Source organism: Engystomops pustulosus, chromosome 1 (assembly GCF_040894005.1).
Source record: "Engystomops pustulosus chromosome 1, aEngPut4.maternal, whole genome shotgun sequence".
Taxonomy (NCBI): domain Eukaryota; kingdom Metazoa; phylum Chordata; class Amphibia; order Anura; family Leptodactylidae; genus Engystomops; species Engystomops pustulosus.
Genome location: NC_092411.1, coordinates 40,055,655 through 40,073,446, shown reverse-complemented (window position 1 = coordinate 40,073,446; position 17,792 = coordinate 40,055,655). Strand labels below are relative to the sequence as shown.

At 44.1% G+C, this 17,792-nt stretch overlaps 1 protein-coding gene across 1 annotated transcript in view; it reads left to right on the top strand.

Annotated features, from left to right (window-relative positions):
- The first annotated feature begins 243 nt into the window (after positions 1-243).
- LOC140127611 (baculoviral IAP repeat-containing protein 1-like) overlaps positions 244-17,792 on the top strand; it is a 35,599-nt gene continuing 18,050 nt past the window's right edge. The window contains exons 1-3 of the mRNA XM_072148919.1: positions 244-810; positions 3,010-3,109; positions 9,526-9,607. Coding sequence (XP_072005020.1) covers positions 267-810; positions 3,010-3,109; positions 9,526-9,607 — 726 coding nt within the window. The 5' untranslated portion in view covers positions 244-266. The remainder of the gene's footprint in view (positions 811-3,009; positions 3,110-9,525; positions 9,608-17,792) is intronic.

The window sequence follows — 17,792 nt, the reverse complement described above, 5'->3', positions numbered from 1 at the left end:
GGAGATATTATTGGTGGTATTTGTGTAGTCATCATGTGAAGAGAGAGTGTTAGACATTAGCTATTGTTGACTAGTTCATTGCATAACTGAATTATTCAGAGTATAATTATTTACAGTATATATTATCAAATATGAGGGGCAATGCTGATGCAAACTCCAAGTAACACAATTATATGTATGTATTAATGATAAAGTATTACTTTTTTTTACTTATAAAGTATTATTTTTCTTTTACAGAAAGGTTATGCCAATTGCCTTAGAGAATAATGGATCTTATAAATATAAACGAGTTTGATGGGCCTAAAAGACTAGTATTCCCAACACAGTTTTTACATCTCAACGTAAACTACCTACTTGATGATCTAAATGAGAAGCATAGAAAAATACGTGAACAGCTTCCTAAAGGACCCAACTTTTCTATGAGAAGTGAAGCAAAGAGGTTAAGAAGTCTCTTAAATCTGGTTTCGCAAAATACTTGGCCACCAAACGAGCTGGCTTCCGCCGGATTCTTCAGTACTGGTGTGGAGGACAGCTGTCAGTGCTTCTGCTGTGGACTAGTATTATGTAGCCAGTCTGTAAGGACCAGACCAATAGAAATGCATAAACAATTCAATCCTGATTGCGCATTTATTCAAGGAATTGATGTAGGGAATATATCAAAGTATGATATCCGTCCACAATCCATAGAGATCAGTCCCAGTGATCACTGGATGCAGGATGAACAGGCCAGACTACAGACATTCTCCTGTTGGCCTCCGTATACATTAATGGAGCCGGACGTCCTTGCACGGGCAGGATTTTTTTTCACAGGTATTTTGTTTTGTATTATGTTACCATCACAGGTAGTCATTTTTATTTACAGCCAGTTATAGGTCATCAGTATTACATAGATCAGAAATAGATCAGTGTTCAGAGATGGAACTCTATATACCTTAACACCTAAAAATAAAGTGCTACTTCCAATACTGTTACTGTGTCAGTGAATAAAATGTCACTGTAAATCTGGAGTTTCCCTCCGAAGGCAGGGTTGGAAAGTAAGAGTTCTCCTTACGAAGACTGCCAGTTAAGGCTGCTGTGTAGGTGTGTGGAGTCTTATAGCCATTGATGCTCCACTATGAGATTCTGGGAAAATATGCAAATAAGTTTTCCAGGATGGGATAATGTAAAAACCATGCCTCTTTTAGCTACCTTGTAAGGCAGCTCCCTTGATATGAAGCATGACCTACAAGAGGCCTTATGACATGATGTGGGATTAAAGCCAAACCAGTATATCTATTCCAGAAGGAACAGATTTCCAACTGTGGAATCTGTTCCTTCTTGAATAGATACACTCACCGGCCACTTTATTAGGTACACCATGCTAGTACACAGGTTGGACCCCCTTTTGCCTTCAGAACTGCCTCAATTCTTTGTGGCATAGATTCAACAAGGTGCTGGAATCATTCCTCAGAGATTTTGGTCCATATTGACATGATGGCATCACACAGTTGCTGCACATCCATGATGCGAATCTCCCATTCCACCACATCCCAAAGATGCTCTATTGGATTGAGATCTGGTGACTGTGGAGGCCATTTGAGTACAGTGACCTCATTGTCATGTTCAAGAAACCAGTCTGAGATGATTCCAGCTTTATGACATGGCGCATTATCCTGCTGAAAGTAGCCATCAGATGTTGGGTACATTGTGGTCATAAAGGGATGGACATGGTCAGCAACAATACTCAGGTAGGCTGTGGCGTTGCAACGATGCTCAACCAAGGGGCCCAAAGAGTGCCAAGAAAATATTCCCCCCACCACCACACCACCACCACCAGCCTGAACCGTTGATACAAGGCAGGATGGATCCATGCTTTCATGTTGTTGATGCCAAATTCTGACCCTACCATCCGAATGTCGCAGCAGAAATCGAGACTCATCAGAGCAGGCAACGTTTTTCCAATCTTCTACTGTCCAATTTCGATGAGCTTGTGCAAATTGTAGCCTCAGTTTCCTGTTCTTAGCTGAAAGGAGTGGCACCCGGTGTGGTCTTCTGCTGCTGTAGCCCATCTGCCTCAAAGTTCGACGTACTGTGCGTTCAGAGATGCTCTTCTGCCTACCTTGGTTGTAACGGGTGGCGATTTGAGTCACTGTTGCCTTTCTATCAGCTCGAACCAGTCTGCCCATTCTCCTCTGACCTCTGGCTTCAACAAGGCATTTCCGCCCACAGAACTGCCACTCACTGGATGTTTTTTCTTTTTCGGACCATTCTCTGTAAACCCTAGAGATGGTTGTGCGTGAAAATCCCAGTAGATCAGCAGTTTCTGAAATACTCAGACCAGCCCTTCTGGCACCAACAACCATGCCACGTTCAAAGGCACTCAAATCACCTTTCTTCCGCATACTGATGCTCGGTTTGAACTGCAGGAGATTGTCTTGTCCATGTCTACATGCCTAAATGCACTGAGTTGCCGCCATGTGATTGGCTGATTAGAAATTAAGTGTTAACGAGCAGTTGGACAGGTGTACCTAATAAAGTGGCCGGTGAATGTATACTTGTTTGGTTTTAATCCCACATCATGGAATAAGGCCTCTTGTTGGTCATGCTTCATATCAAGGGAGATGACTTACATGGTAGCTAAAAGAGGCGTGGTTTTCCTTATCCCGTCATGGAAAACTTATTTGTATACCTCTGAAGACAGACGGTCCGGCTCCCCTCTCTCCCGACAGATTGCACGTGTGTGAAAGGAGTCTGATATCGGCTATCCGAGCTGACCATCTGAATAAACAAAGAATAAATAGAACAAAGTGCACCAAAATATAATGGTGTACACTTCCAGAGCAGTGCAGGGGGCACCAGATTCAGGAACAGATAACCAAGGATTTCATGGATGATAGTCCTTCTGAGTATAAAATTTGGTGGGTTGTTTCGGTGGCTCAGGATCCCCTAGAAAGCTTGTGCTCTGGGATACTGTCCAAACAGACACTATTTCATCCTTTATTGAAAACAATGTTCTATAAATGCCCACAGGGACAAGAGACCATGTCCACTGCTTCTCCTGTGGTGGATGTTTGGGGAATTGGGAAGAAAATGATGATCCATGGAAAGAACATGCAAAATGGTTTCCTGAGTAAGTTTTATAAAACATTTATATTAAATTGTACTACAAAATATATAATAGTACAGTAAAACAAACACATATTATGAAGGTAATAAGGTGCTGTCAAACCTGTCATAAGACAACACATTATAAATGTAATATAGAATGCTTGGAGTCATTAAAGACAGTACAGGCGGTCCCCTACTTAAGAACACTCGACTTACATACGACCCCAACAGAGTACTATAAAGGTGAGCGTATTTCCATACAGCAGACAGGTTAAGATTAAGACGGGTAACCGTCGAAACGCGTCAACCGTTGTTGTCTCCTCATGTTGTTTGAATTTTATTCAATAAAGAAGAAGAATTTGGCATATTACCCCTGTGGAGTGTTTCGTTGCCGTGCCGGTTCCACGTTGTTTCACTTATGCTACATGGCTATGGTTCGCCTTTTCCGAGCACCAGGACATTGCCACAGTGAGAGTACGGCCAAGACGGTCTGAAGGTTGGGTGAGCCGGCTTTATTTTTTGTTACCTTTTACTATTTATAGTGGAGGTGAATCCTATTTTTATACATACGACCCCTAGTTACAAACGGACCTCTGGATATTGGTAATTTATTGTACTTTAGTCCTAGGCTACAATAATCAGCTGTAACAGTTATCAAATGTGTCTGTAATGAAGCTTCAGTGTTAATCCTGGTTCTTATGACAACACAACATTTTTAAAATCCAATTGTCACAGAGACCAAAAAAGTTCTGGCTGGAATTACAATGATAAAATATACAGTTCCGACTTACATACAAATTCAACTTAAGAACAAACCTTCAGACCCTATCTTGTATGTAACCTGGGGACTGCCTGTACATAGTCTCTTTACTCTATAAAATACTACAGGTTTTAACAGGATGCAGTACAAGTTTTTTAAAGCTGAGTGCCAATTTATTTTTTAATCGACTTTCATATACTGGGTCCAATTGGAAACTAACCCAAATCACACAGTCGAGAGAAGATATCTTTAAAGAAATATTGCACCAAGACTATAATTTCTTATGCTTGGATCCTTGTTAGAATTTTAGCTTTGGTTCCTAGTGTGTGTAGAGTTAATCGCAGAGGATTGCAAGGAGTGCAAGATGTGGGGATGTAACCTAGTAGAGGCTGGATGGTGCTCAAGGGAACTTCATATAGCACCTCCAAATCATATATAAATTCAGTTCCCCAAAATCATATATAAATGCAGTGACTTCAATTGATGACATACCAGGTCCTCCAATAGATGACATACCACAGTGTGGTTTTCCAAGAAAGCCAATCGATTTACTATTGAAGTCTATCATGCTTATTGTCCACAAATGATTGACCTTTGTAATGATGTATTAACCTGACTCTTTGAAAGGCTTTTCAATAGTGTTTGTAAGTTATCCAGTTTAAGTTAAAGGTTACTTCATCTGTAAGTAAATCTTTATGGAATTAGATTACATGAGGACCTTTATACTACACTATACACAGGCTGGGCACTGTAATAGTAGACTATATTCAAATAAGAAAAAAAGTGAAGCTGGCACTCACAACTTAAAAGTCCAAAACTTTATTCCAACACAGTTAAAATGACATTGTTGCGGGAGAGAAGTAAAAAGCTGCAGGAGCCCACAGAAGGCGATGGTCTGTTTCACGCTTCAGAAGCGCTTAATCCTGCCTGACAATCCGGCGTCCTCACCTGTACTTTAAATTACGGGCGCAGGACATGGTATCATTGCAACTAAAGAAACAAATGCTGCGAGTGGTTCGCTGATGGAAGCAAGTGATTCCGTCGACGGAGAACCGCACAGCCCAAATGTCAGCCTTGAATATACAAGGTAAATATGTAACAGTAAGCAAAAATATAACAACTGCTAAATAAAGCTAGTTAAGTGAATACTACGTAGCCTATATATGCGCAGTGTCACAAATAAACCAGCGATTACAATGGCATTATGCATGTGCAACACCCTCGCCAATGCAAGGCGGAGGAGTGGTTGCGAATACGTCCCCTCATGTAGCTTGCCGCCTGTGTAGGGTCTAGTCAGCCCCACAGCATGTCACTACATCACACTACATAGTCCTTATAGGACACAGGGGAACATTGCAGTGGTAGATCCTGCCTGGTAAGGCAGGGGTTAAGTGTTTTGTGTGATGTAAGATGTGTCATCCAATCACATGTATTACACTCTGTCTTCTGTAAGCTGAGATGTAATTGGAGGAGCAGCCACCACCTGACCAGTGGGGAGTAACCAAACCCCTGGTCAGGAATGTTCTAGAGACCAGTTCTAGCCAGACCTAGGAGTCTGCAGAAGCAGACTGGAATAACTCCAGTCTAAACTCTATACAGCTAGCATACCAGACCAGAGCAGGAAGAGCCTAGCCCCTGCCTGAAGAGTGGAGCAAATAGCTAAGAGTTAGTGAGGAAAGGGGTATCATCCTACCTTTAAGGGTGATATCTGAAGCAACCCAGGACAAGCTGAAGCATCCTACTAGGACACAGCTACCTCCCAGCATGCCCTCTGCATCCAGGCTGGCGCTCTACATCCTGTGGCTCCCTCCAACTGCATCTCAGCACTCCACCATTCTGTTAAAGGCACGTTGCTGCGGTTCCTGTCGGTTCCAATAAAGAACTGTAAGTTGTTTTTGTTCAACCTCTGCCTCCGTCTGGTCCCTGCTACCATAGCTGCCATCATCACAGGCACCCTGTCCACCACACAGAGACTCATACTCCAGACCCCAAAGGGTTGCCCCAGGGAGATCCGCTGTAGCAGCCTCTCCCTCATCATTTCTTGCCAACACCACCCTGCTGGAGACCTGCCAGGCTGTAGGACAGCCCTCCGGTTCCCCATACCAAGCACCGTGACAATAGCGTGCCTAGGCCGCAACCGCCAGCCACTCAGGTACTGCGGGCCCCGGCTGACTCCAGGCCCCAAGAAAAGGCTAGGCCCCGGTGGGGGATGTTGCAAGTGGCGTCACGAACAGGATTTATACTTCTGTGCCTTATTCTGGCACTATAGACTATCCTTTATTGAAAAGACTGTGCTGCCTAACCCTGCTGCCATCCGGGTTTAGGCCCAAGTGATTGTGCGTTTCTGCATTGAACTGTATTACTGCTGCCACGTGCTGTCGAGCTCTGCTCCAGCACTCAAGAGATTAAACCCTGCAAAGAACTTTGTCAGCTCTGCTACATCCGGCGCTGCCGTGCCTGAAGCATTTTACCTCACGAAACTGTGGCACAGCAAGTAATTCCAGCCTGCCAAAACCTTCACTGGCGGGAAAACCCAGAGGCATCGCTAAGCTCCGCCCCCTGCGCATATGGCGACAATCCTGCCTCAGCGCGCTGTGGCGCAGCAGAAAATTCAGCCCGCCACAGCTCCTGGCGGGAAAGACTCAAGCTCCGCCCTCTGGCGCGAAACTCTCCCGTGCTGCAATGCCAGTGAGAGCCCACGAGGTACCTCAGAGTCAGCGCAGCCACCATCCAGCATCAAAGAGGTTAATCGGCCATCTTGGATTTCTCCACGAGCTGTCTCCTGTCCTTCCGACATGCCGCACAGCCTCCGAGATGAAGAACCAAGTGTCGCATGGCTTGCCCATGAGCCTCGGGCACCTTCCTCTGCTGCACCGCTTACTGCTGTCTCCCGTACGCAGTCTTCAATGGTGGATTCTCCACAGCGGCGGCCTTCTCCGATTCTGGACCTCCTGAGGACCACCGCGGATGTGAGTACCATGGCCCCCAGGGCCTATATCACAGTGATTGTTACTATATCTCCCTTAGCCCCGGCTGGGGTACAGTCCGGCCTCCCTGCAGAGGGCCAACATCTTCCCATAGGAGGCCCAGCTACAAAAGGGACTCTCTTAAAGGGGCCTGACCCCTTATCTAATGCTGCTGATCGTCCTGCGGAGTATCCAGGACCACCTGCTATGAGGCCCAGGCTGTCCGGTGAGAACGCCCTGCCAGCTACAGAGGTTACCACCGCCAGCGCAACAGCGCCCCCAAGAGCTGCAGGTCAGTCCAGGAACAACAATCCTTCAGCTGTCAGCAGTGAAGAAGTTACAGCTCCTGCGGTCGTCATCATGCGCTCCACAGCGCCCCCAGCTACAGAAGGTCAGCCAGAGAAGTGCCTGTCTCCATTTTTTGCTGAGATGCCTGCCGCCGTAGGTGACCTCCCTGCTGTTCCAGCTCCAGCTTCTGGGTGTTCCATGTCAGCAGTTCCAGTGTCTACCACCAGATGTCTTCAGGTGACAGATCTCAACACTGCTTTTTTCACCCAGGCTGATGATGTCCCTGCTGCAGTTCCTGCTCCCATGCCTGCAGCCATTGCTCTTGAGCAGCAAGATTAACCCCTGAAGGGCTGTAGCCCACTTCAGGTACTGTGAATATTGTACATATGTATATTTATTACTGCTATCCCATTTGGGCTGAGCGCCCCTACCCCTATAGAGCCAGAAACTGTCCTGAGACTCTCACCCTTATTTATCTCAGTCAAGAGACTCTCCTTGAACTGCCCACTGTCATGTGCTATGATAGCACCCTTCCTCTGCCACAGCAGAGATTCCTTCAAAGGACTCTGTCCCTCTAAACAAAGAGGAGACCCTTTGCATATTCTATGGAACTTTTCCCCACATCAAGGGCTGTACCCAGAAGATGGACTTTGCTCTTAAAGACCTTCTGTGAGACTTTTGCCAGATACTACCAGGGAAAAGTTGCTATTGACTTCTTATATTGCACTTAATGCCTTCCTTTTAGGTATGGACATTATGCTTGCACTTTTATGCCTTTTCCTTTCCAGGTAAAGAGACATTTTATCCTGCTACCCTGAGTAGCCTACCTCTGTAACGTTTGTAACATTTAAGATGTGTACCCATTGGGCTCCTAAGCCAATGTGAGTTTACAAAATGTTTGCACACTGTCAATTTGTGTCAGTAGTTTGCACTAACCTTTGATAGGCTTTTCAGATTGTAGTGTGACTGTGTCGGACCGTCTCTATATAAAACCCTGACCGCTACCTTATCCCTCAAACCGAGGTTTGCACGTGGGGGTAGTCCGTAAACTGCGGGTCTTTAGGGGACCGGGGGTGTTACAGAGATAGTACCTGGATGCCATTCATACAAGGGTAAGAATGTCAGTCGGCAGGTACTTATACATTTGTATAATGCTTAATTGTGTCACATATGCCAATGTAATGCATATAAACACACTATATATTTGTCGCCAGGGAAGAAGTGTTTACATAACAAATATACAGGCCTTGGTGCAAGGAGTGGATTACAGTACATGACACCACACCTTTCCTACTGTACAGTTCGGTTTAATGGCGTTAGCGACCAACTGTCATATTTCACATTTACATGTCCTTGTCTTAGTCCGACACCAACCCAGGTGCCTGTCTCCAGGACCATGGGCGGTTTGTCCCTACATATCATGTCGCCTGCACTTCACATAAGTGCCCTTATCTACCTCTGCGCCCCAAACCATCCGTAGTCGAGCCAAGGGCGGCTCTTTCAATTGCCCCGGGGGTATGCAACACCCTCGCCGATGCAAGGCGGAGGAGTGGTTGCGAATACGTCCCTTCATGTAGCTTGCCGCCTGTGTAGGGTCTAGTCAGCCCCACAGCATGTCACTACATCACACTACATAGTCCTTATAGGACACAGGGGAACATTGCAGTGGTAGATCCTGCCTGGTAAGGCAGGGGTTAAGTGTTTTGTGTGATGTAAGATGTGCCATCCAATCACATGTATTACACTCTGTCTTCTGTAAGCTGAGATGTAATTGGAGGGGCAGCCACCACCTGACCAGTGGGGAGTAACCAAACCCCTGGCCAGGAATGTTCTAGAGACCAGTTCTAGCCAGACCTAGGAGTCTGCAGAAGCAGACTGGAATAACTCCAGTCTAAACTCTATACAGCTAGCATACCAGACCAGAGCAGGAAGAGCCTAGCCCCTGCCTGAAGAGTGGAGCAAATAGCTAAGAGTTAGTGAGGAAAGGGGTATCATCCTACCTTTAAGGGTGATATCTGAAGCAACCCAGGACAAGCTAAAGCATCCTACTAGGACACAGCTACCTCCCAGCCTGCCCTTGCATCCAGGCTGGCGCTCTACATACTGTGGCAACTATGTAGTTTTAACTGTGTTGGAATAAAGTTTTGGACTTTTAATTGGTGAGTGCCAGCTTCACTTTTTTTCTTATTTGAATGTTTATCTACACTCCTATGGATTTTTTAAGCTAGAGCTCCGCCCCAGCATTCAACCAGTCGGCACCCCTATGATATTTTGTACAATGTGCATCATTGCTACTAGTGGCTAAAGGTCGCCTAAGTGCAGTGCCCCCATCTGTTGTTCTCTTTTTTGCAAGTAGTAGACTATATAGCTAAATGAACTCACCATTTAAATCACGTAATGACCACATTAAATGTTTTTTTTAAGGTGTCAATTTCTTCAGGTGAAAAAATCTAAAGATGAAATACAGCAGTACACTGACAATTATGAAGGATTTAGAGGAATAATGGTAAATCTTAAAATCTTGTCATCAGACTTTAGATGTTGGTTGAACTCAATGGGGCAGATTTACTTACCCGGTCCATTCACGATCCAGTGGCGCGTTCTCTGCGGTGGATTCGGGTCCGGCTGGGATGCACTAAGGCAGTTCCTCCGACGTCCACGAGGTGTCGCTGCTGCGCTGAAGACCATCGGAATGCACTGAAGTTCACCAAGCAATTCCTGGTGAAGGTAAGCGCGTGTCGAGCAACACTTTTTTTTAAAAAAATGTGCCGGTTTTTCCGAATCCGTCTGGTTTTTGTTCGGCCACGCCCCAGATTTCTGTTGTGTGCATGCCGGCGCCGATGCGCCACAATCCGATCGCGGGCGCCAAAATCCCGGGGCAATTCAGGAAAAATCGGCGCAAATCGGAAATATTTGGGTAACACGTTGGGAAAACGCGAATCGGGCCCTTAGTAAATGACCCCCAATGTAATAGAACATTAGTAAACATATAATTGACACAATGGGGCTCATTTACTAAGGGGCCGAATTGCCGGGTTTCCCGAATATTACCGTTTTGCTCCGTTTGTCCCTTAATTACCCCAGGTTTTTGGCGCGGGCGATCAGATTGTGTCGCATCGGTGCCGCGTTTGTCTTGCATGCAACGGAAAACAGGGGGCGTAGCCGTCAGAAAACCTGATGGATTTGGAAAAACCACGGCATTTAAAAAAAAACTTTGTTGCAAGATCAGCACTTACATGCACCGGGACGAAGAAGGTGAACTCCGGCGGACCTCGCGCAGCAGCGACACCTGCTGGATATCGGGTGCACGACCCTAGTGAATCCCGGCAGAACCGAATCCACGGCAGAGAACGCGCCTCTAGATCGCGACTGGACCGGGTAAGTAAATGAGCCCCAATGGGAGTTATTTTTCAATTATTGAGAATGAGATAAAATAATTATTTTGTGTTCTATGTGATACTGAATACCCATTCTTCTCCATCTAGTTCAGTCTGCAACTCGTGGTGTATAATAATACACCACACATCAATAATTCACAACACAAGTGACAATTGTTTTAACTAGACTGTGGTGTTTTTTATCATTCTTTCTTTTATCACACTTATAAAAGTAAATAGTAGGAAATCAAAAGCACTGTTCCACAAAACAGTGTTATAGGGAATCTGTCATCAGCAATTGGACTAATAAACCACTAAGGCCCTTTCCCCACTTGCGAGTGTGATGCAATGAACTCGCATCACACTCGCAACGCGTGCTGCCGGGATCTCCCGGTCCGAACATTGCAAACTAAACTCAGCATGTCAGTTCAGTCCCGTTTTGCAGCGTTCGGGCCGTCACATCACACTTGCAAGTGGGGAACGGGCCTAACAGAATATTGTCAAGCAGAGTTTCTTTCATGGTCCAGGGTGGTGGCATTATCCAGAAAATCTACTTTGAAGTAAGATGTAAATTGGTTGTATAAAGTCAAGGAAGAGGAAAATTTAACACTGGAGTCAAGGTGGGGAGCTCTGAACGGCTCCTTCTCTGTGATTGACATCATGCATCGGACTTCAGGAGATCTGGTTAGTGATGTCTCTGGATGCTGGACCATCAATTACATTGAAAGGGGCTTACAGGGAAGAGAGAGCTTGACTTTATACAACCAGTTTACATCTCACTTCAAAGTAGATTTTTTGGATGATGCCACCACACTGGACCATGAAAGAGACATGATCAGGAAGGTTTTCAGCTGCTTGACTACATAATGGTAGTGGTTTATTAGGTCAATTCGATTTCTGCTGACAAGTTCCCTTTAAATTAGCTCACATCAATGTAAAGATGAAGACAAATGGGATAATCAAATAATTTAGAGGAGTGGAGGGCAGAGGAGAGAGATAATCAGAGGGAAAACAAAGGGAGGGGAAAGCAGTGGGTATATCTAATACCGGCAATAAACCGGCAATAAATGGAGCAAGTCACTAAGGAACGGCACGGAGGGAAGGGTAACAGAGGAAGTTCATCCAGTGAGTCCAGTATGTGCAGTCAGTATGTGCTTGTCACCTGGGTGGTTGGAGTTAGCAGTTAGTTACTGCTTAGTTAGGATTTCAGCAAACCAATTTAAGACTAGATTCAGGAGTATCTGTGGTCTTGACTGTGATGTATAACTACATTTTCTGAGGTGGCATTTAACCCCTTAAGGACGCAGCCATTTTGTAGCTTAAGGCTCAGCCCGATTTTTTGGATTCTGACTTGCTTCGCTTTATATGGTTATAACTTTTCAACACTGTTACTTATCAAAACGATTCTGAGATTGTTTTTTCCCCACATGTTGTACTTCATTTTAGTGGTAAATTTTGGCTGATAAGTTTTGCGTTTATTTACAAAAAAAAGAAAATCTGATAAATTTTTTGAAAAATTTGCCCTTTTCGAAATTCAAAATCATTGCGTTTTCAGGCAGATAGATTTACCACCTATATAACTTGCTGAATAACATTTCCCATTTGTCTACTTTACATTTTCATAATTTCTGAAATGTCTGGATAATTTATTTTGAGGTCACGCGGCTTACAAATAGAATATCGCTTTTCCGGATTTTCAGAATTGACTATTTTGGGGATAAATACAGTTTTGAATGAAATTTTACATATTTAGCATCAAACCCCCCTATATAATCTACCCATTTTCAAATCTGCACCCCTCAAGCTATCAGAAACAGCTTTTACGAAGATTGTTAACCCCTTGAGATCTTCATAGTAATTGAATCAAAATGGAGGTGAAATTTAGAATGGTCATATTGTTCCCTTATACGTTCATTTAGCACTAAAATTTACACATTTCCAAAATATAAAAAGAGAAAACCCACCATACAATTTGTTCTGCAATTTCTCCTGAGTACAGAGACCCCCCACATGTGGCCGTTACTTGTTTTATGGGCGCACAGCGAGGTGCAGAAGGGAAGGAGGGCGCTGCAGCTGCCAGGATTTTAGTTTCCTCATTGGCCCCTTTTGAAGGCTATAAAATTTTTGCTTTTGCGTTATTGGGGCCATGTGGCGGCATTTTTTTTGCGGGATGAGATGCTTTTTCCATTGTTACCATTTTGGGGTTGGTATCACCTATTGTTGAAAATTTAGGAACTTTTTTTGAGGGCAGGAGTAGAAAAGCATCAATTCTGTACTGGATTTTTTACTTTTTTTTTTTTGGTGTTCACCGTACAGACTAATAATCCTGTTATCTTTATTCTATGGGTTGATACGATTACGGGGATACCAGACTTGAATATATTTTCTTACGTTTTACTAAATTTGTCAAACAAAACCCTAATGTGGGGAAAAATCTATCATTTTTGCATTGCCGTCTTCCAAGTGGCATAACATTGTTACTTTTTTGGCTACGGAGCTGGTTGATGGCTTATTTTTTGCGGGACATGTTGTACTTTGCACCAGTATCATGTCTGAGTACATATGGTTTTTTGATCGCATTTTATAGCATTTTTTGTGGGATTGAAAAGGTAAAAATCATAATTTTTGGAGGGTTTATAACAGTTTTTTTTACGGCGTTTATCGTGGGGGTTCAATAATGATTTACTTTTATTCTACGGGTTGTTACGGACGCGGTGATACTATATATGTGGGGTTTGTGTTATGATTTAGACTTTTTTTTGAGTTATATGTCTCTTTATATGTTTTGGGGGTTTGGGTCATTTTTAGTGATTTATGACTTTATTTTTTTATTGAATAACTTTTTTTTTTTTACTTTTTCACTTTTATACCATGGGAAATGACCAAGCAATCATCTGATTGCTTCTTCATGATAATATTCTGCAATACTGATGTATTGCAGAGTATTATCAGTGTCAGCCTATACACTTGCATAGGCTGGCACTGTGCCAGTAAGATGACGTCACAGACGCCATCTTACTGGCAATTCTTGCAAGTAACTCTGGGGTCCAGATCGGACCCCAGAGTTGCTATAGCAACGATCGCCCCCCCCCCGAAAACGGTTCGGGGGGGCCGATCGTGGGGGAAAGACCCCCCAGATGCTTGTTAGATGCATTTAACGGGTTAAGCACCCGCGATCGGAGACAACTCCGATCGCGGGTGTTACACTGGGGTGCCGGCTATTAGTTACAGCCGGCACCCCGTGTTTCCCGATGCTGGTTCGGCTCTGATCCAGAGCCGAGCCGGCATAAGTGCCGTGGCGGATATATCCGCCACTGAGCGCTAAGTCACTGCGCTCCGTGGCGGATATATCCGCCACGGAGCGTGAAGGGGTTAAAGGGACTTTGTCACCATGTTTTCATCTTATCAAACTCCTAGCCCCCCCTCAGGTAGGTTATGAAATGTCCTTTCTAGAATTCCCTTCTTAAGTAATTCCTTACTCAAGAAAGATCAAGGTAATACAAAAACATGTTGGGGGTCATTTACTAAGGGCCCGATTCGCGTTTTCCCGACCTGTGTTACCCGAATATTTCCGATTTGCGCCAATTGTACCTGAATTGCCCCGGGATTTTGGCGCAAAAGTGGCCGAAAGAAAACCCGACGGATTCGGAAAAACCGCAGCATTTAAAAAAAACATTGGGGGTCATTTACTAAGGGCCTGATTCGCGTTTTCCCGACGTGTTACCCGAATATTTCCGATTTGCGCCAATTTCCCCTGTATTGCCCCGGGTTTTTGGCGCACGCGATCGGATTGTGGCGCATCGGCGCTGGCATGTGCGCGACGGAAATCGGGGGGCGTGGCCGAACGAAAACCCGACGTATTTGGAAAAACCGCCGCATTTAACCCCTTCACGCTCCGTGACGGATATATCCGCCACGGAGCTGTGAAGGTTGTATGAAGAAGGCTCACGGGCTGAGCCTTCTTGATACAGAGATGGGCTTTGCTGCATATCGCAGCAAAGACCCATCGCTATCACCCGCGGTCGGTGCTTGCACCGATCGCGGGTGTTAACCTTTTCTTTGCCGCCGGCAAAGTCGCCGGCGGCACTTTAAATTTGGCGGCGCATGGGCGCCGCCATCTTACCTCCGATCGCCGCTCCCCCGAACGTCATCGGGGGGCGGCGATCGGTTGCCATGGTAGCCTCGGGTCTTCGTTTGACCCGAGGATACATGGCTTCTGCATATGCATTACAATGAGCCTGTGGCTCATTGTAATGTATAGTGTGCAGAAATGCCATATACTGCGATACAGCAGTATTGCAGTATATGGCAGGAGCGATCAGACCATCTAGGGTTAATGTACCCTAGAGGGTCTAAGAAATAGTGGGAAAAAAAAGAAAAAAAAAAGTTTAAAAAATGTAAAAAAATAATAAAATATTAAAAGTTCAAATCACCCCCCTTTCCCTAGAACTGATATAAAATATAATAAATAGTAAAAATCACAGACACATTAGGTATCGCCGCGTCCCAAAATGCCCAATCTATCAAAATATAAAAACGGTTATTGGCGGCGGTGACCTCCGGAACGGCAAATGGCGCCCAAATGTCCAAAACGAGACTTTTACACCTTTTTAGATGACATAAAAAATGTAATTAAAAATGATCAAAATGTCGCACAGTCCTCAAAACAGTAGCAATGAGAACGTTGGCTCATTTCGCAAAAAATGACACCTCACACAGCTCCATGCGCCAAAGTATGAAAAAGTTATTCGCGTCAGAAGATGGCAAAAAAATTTTTTTCTTTTTTGTACACATTCGTTTAATTTTTGAAAATGTATTAAAACGCAATAAAACCTATATAAATTTGGTATCACCGCGATCGCACCGAACCAAAGAATAAAGTAGAGGTGTTATTTGGAGCGCAGAGTGAAAGTCGTAAAAACTGAGCCCACAAGAACATGACGCACATGCATTTTTTTTCAATTTTTCCACATTTGGAATTTTTTTGCGGCTTCCCACTACATGGCATGGAATAATAAATAACATCATGGGAAAGTAAAATTTGTTACGCACAAAATAAGCCCTCAGACAGCTCTGTACACGGAAAAATGAAAAAGTTATGGATTTTTGAAGATGGAGAGCGAGAAATTAGCGAAAATACCCTGCGTCCTTAAGGGGTTAAAAAAGGAAATTGTGTCGTGGAGCTTGCGCTTACCTTCACTCAGCCGGCCTCGGTGTATTGAAGTGCGTTCTGAAGGTCTTCAGCGCAGCAGCGCCACCTGGTGGACGGCGGAGGAACTCCCTTAATAAATCCCGTCCGGACCGAATCCAGCGCAGAGAACGCGCCGCTGGATCGCGAATGGACCGGGTAAGTAAATCTGCCCCATTGTGTCGCGAAAATTTCACTCACCTTCATCCAGGATAGGCCGGTGTATTTCGAGGCATTCCAGCGGACTTCAGCGCAGCAGCGCCACCTGGTGGACGGCGGAGGAACTACCATCATAAATCCCGTCCGGACCCGAATCCAGCGCAGAGAACGCGCCGCTGGATCGCGAACGGACCGGGTAAGTAAATCTGCCCGTTGTGTTACTGAAAATCATTGAATATAAATGCAAGCAGAAGTAAGAATAAGAAAAAGTGTGTGTTGTGATGTTTTGGGAAATGGGGCTTCTTGGAGGATCCAACACTTCAAGACCCTAACGAGGTCCGTTGAAGGGCTAACAAAGCATTTCACCATATGTTTGAAAGACCGGAGCCTCTGCACTGCTCTCCTCTCCCTATTTTCCTGCCATGAGAAATACTACAGGACCTGGAGTGATGTCAGAAGCATGATCACATGCTTCCCGCATCACTGCAAGGTCCTGTAACCCTTTCATGCTGGCAGGGATGAGGCTAGAGAAGACAAAAAAAGGAGCAAGGGACTGGGTATAAAACGCGGTCGATGTGCTGTGTGTGAGTGTAAATCTGTAGCTTAGCTTGGTGTGAGTGTATAGAAGTAGCTAAGCTGGGTGTTGGGGTGTAGATGTAGCAGAGCTGGGTGTGAGTGTATGGACTGTTGACCGAAAGGTTTTTTTTTAAAAATGGTGTCAAATATATTTTTACTTTTTTGGATGACCTAATATGTGGTGTGTCGTTTAGTAAGGTGCATCTCATAGTTTGAAAAATGTTGTATGTAATTCATTTATTATTATGTTGGGCCACAATTATTTAGCATCCCTATATTATTTTTCTAAGGAAGCACTTAAATTTATCATGGGTGGGGGAGGGGGGGGGGTAATTATTATTATTTTGTATGAAGGGGACAAGAATTTATGATGGGTGGACAATTTAGACTATTATTCATGATGGGGGATCTCATTTTACTGTAAGTAAATATGAATTGTTCCGTTTTTTATGTGAATATTATAAATTAAGTTTCATTATGGCCCCTAATGAATAATAATTTTATATTTTCACTATTTTTTTTTCTTTGTTGGGAGAGGAATTAATATTCCATTAAAAATTGGGTAGTTTCATTGATAAAAAAAACTGCAGCACATTTTACTTATACTATATCAATGTGTCACTAAAAAAGTCACAGTTTAAAGTGCTGCTGGTTCTTATGTGTAAACACTCATCAGTGGGAACATGTATAGGACAGAAAATGTAAAGTTACAGAAGAGAAGTACAGAAGTAAGAGAAATACAAGTACTAAGCAGAAGAGTCCTAAGGTGTCAGACTGGGAGGCCTAAAGGTGCCCACTCATTGCTACTTATCAGATGCAAGCATGTATATCTAAAAAAAAAAAATCAGTGTTCAGGGAGGAATTATTTCAGATGCACTTGAAATGTGTTTAAAAATGCAATTCACGCGTATCATATGAACACAGCCTTTGGGTCCAGTATTAGGCAGGACCTTGTTTTAAAAGTATTCCGTGCCTCCCCTAGCTTCCCCATCACATTGTTGCCCTCCTCATATTGTGGCACCATCACATTGCTGCCTATTTTATATCGTGCCCCCCCCCCTACAGAATGTAGAGCCCCTCATGTACCCATGAGCCAGTATAGTGTAACATATTTGTGTGAAATTTAAAATATACAAATATGTTTTACAGGAAGGAATAAGGAAAATATTTGGGTAGTCAAGAAACAATGGGTGAGATTTATTATGCCTGTTTCACTTTGGTCGTGACGTGATGGGGAGGAGAACGGGACCGGTGAGGGGAACCACTAAATTTGCTTTATTGTTAATCCTGGTTCTTATGACAATCCAACATTTTTAAAATTCAATTGTCACAGAAACCAAAATATTTTTATAGTGGTGTTACAAATATAAAATATACAGTTCCGACTTACA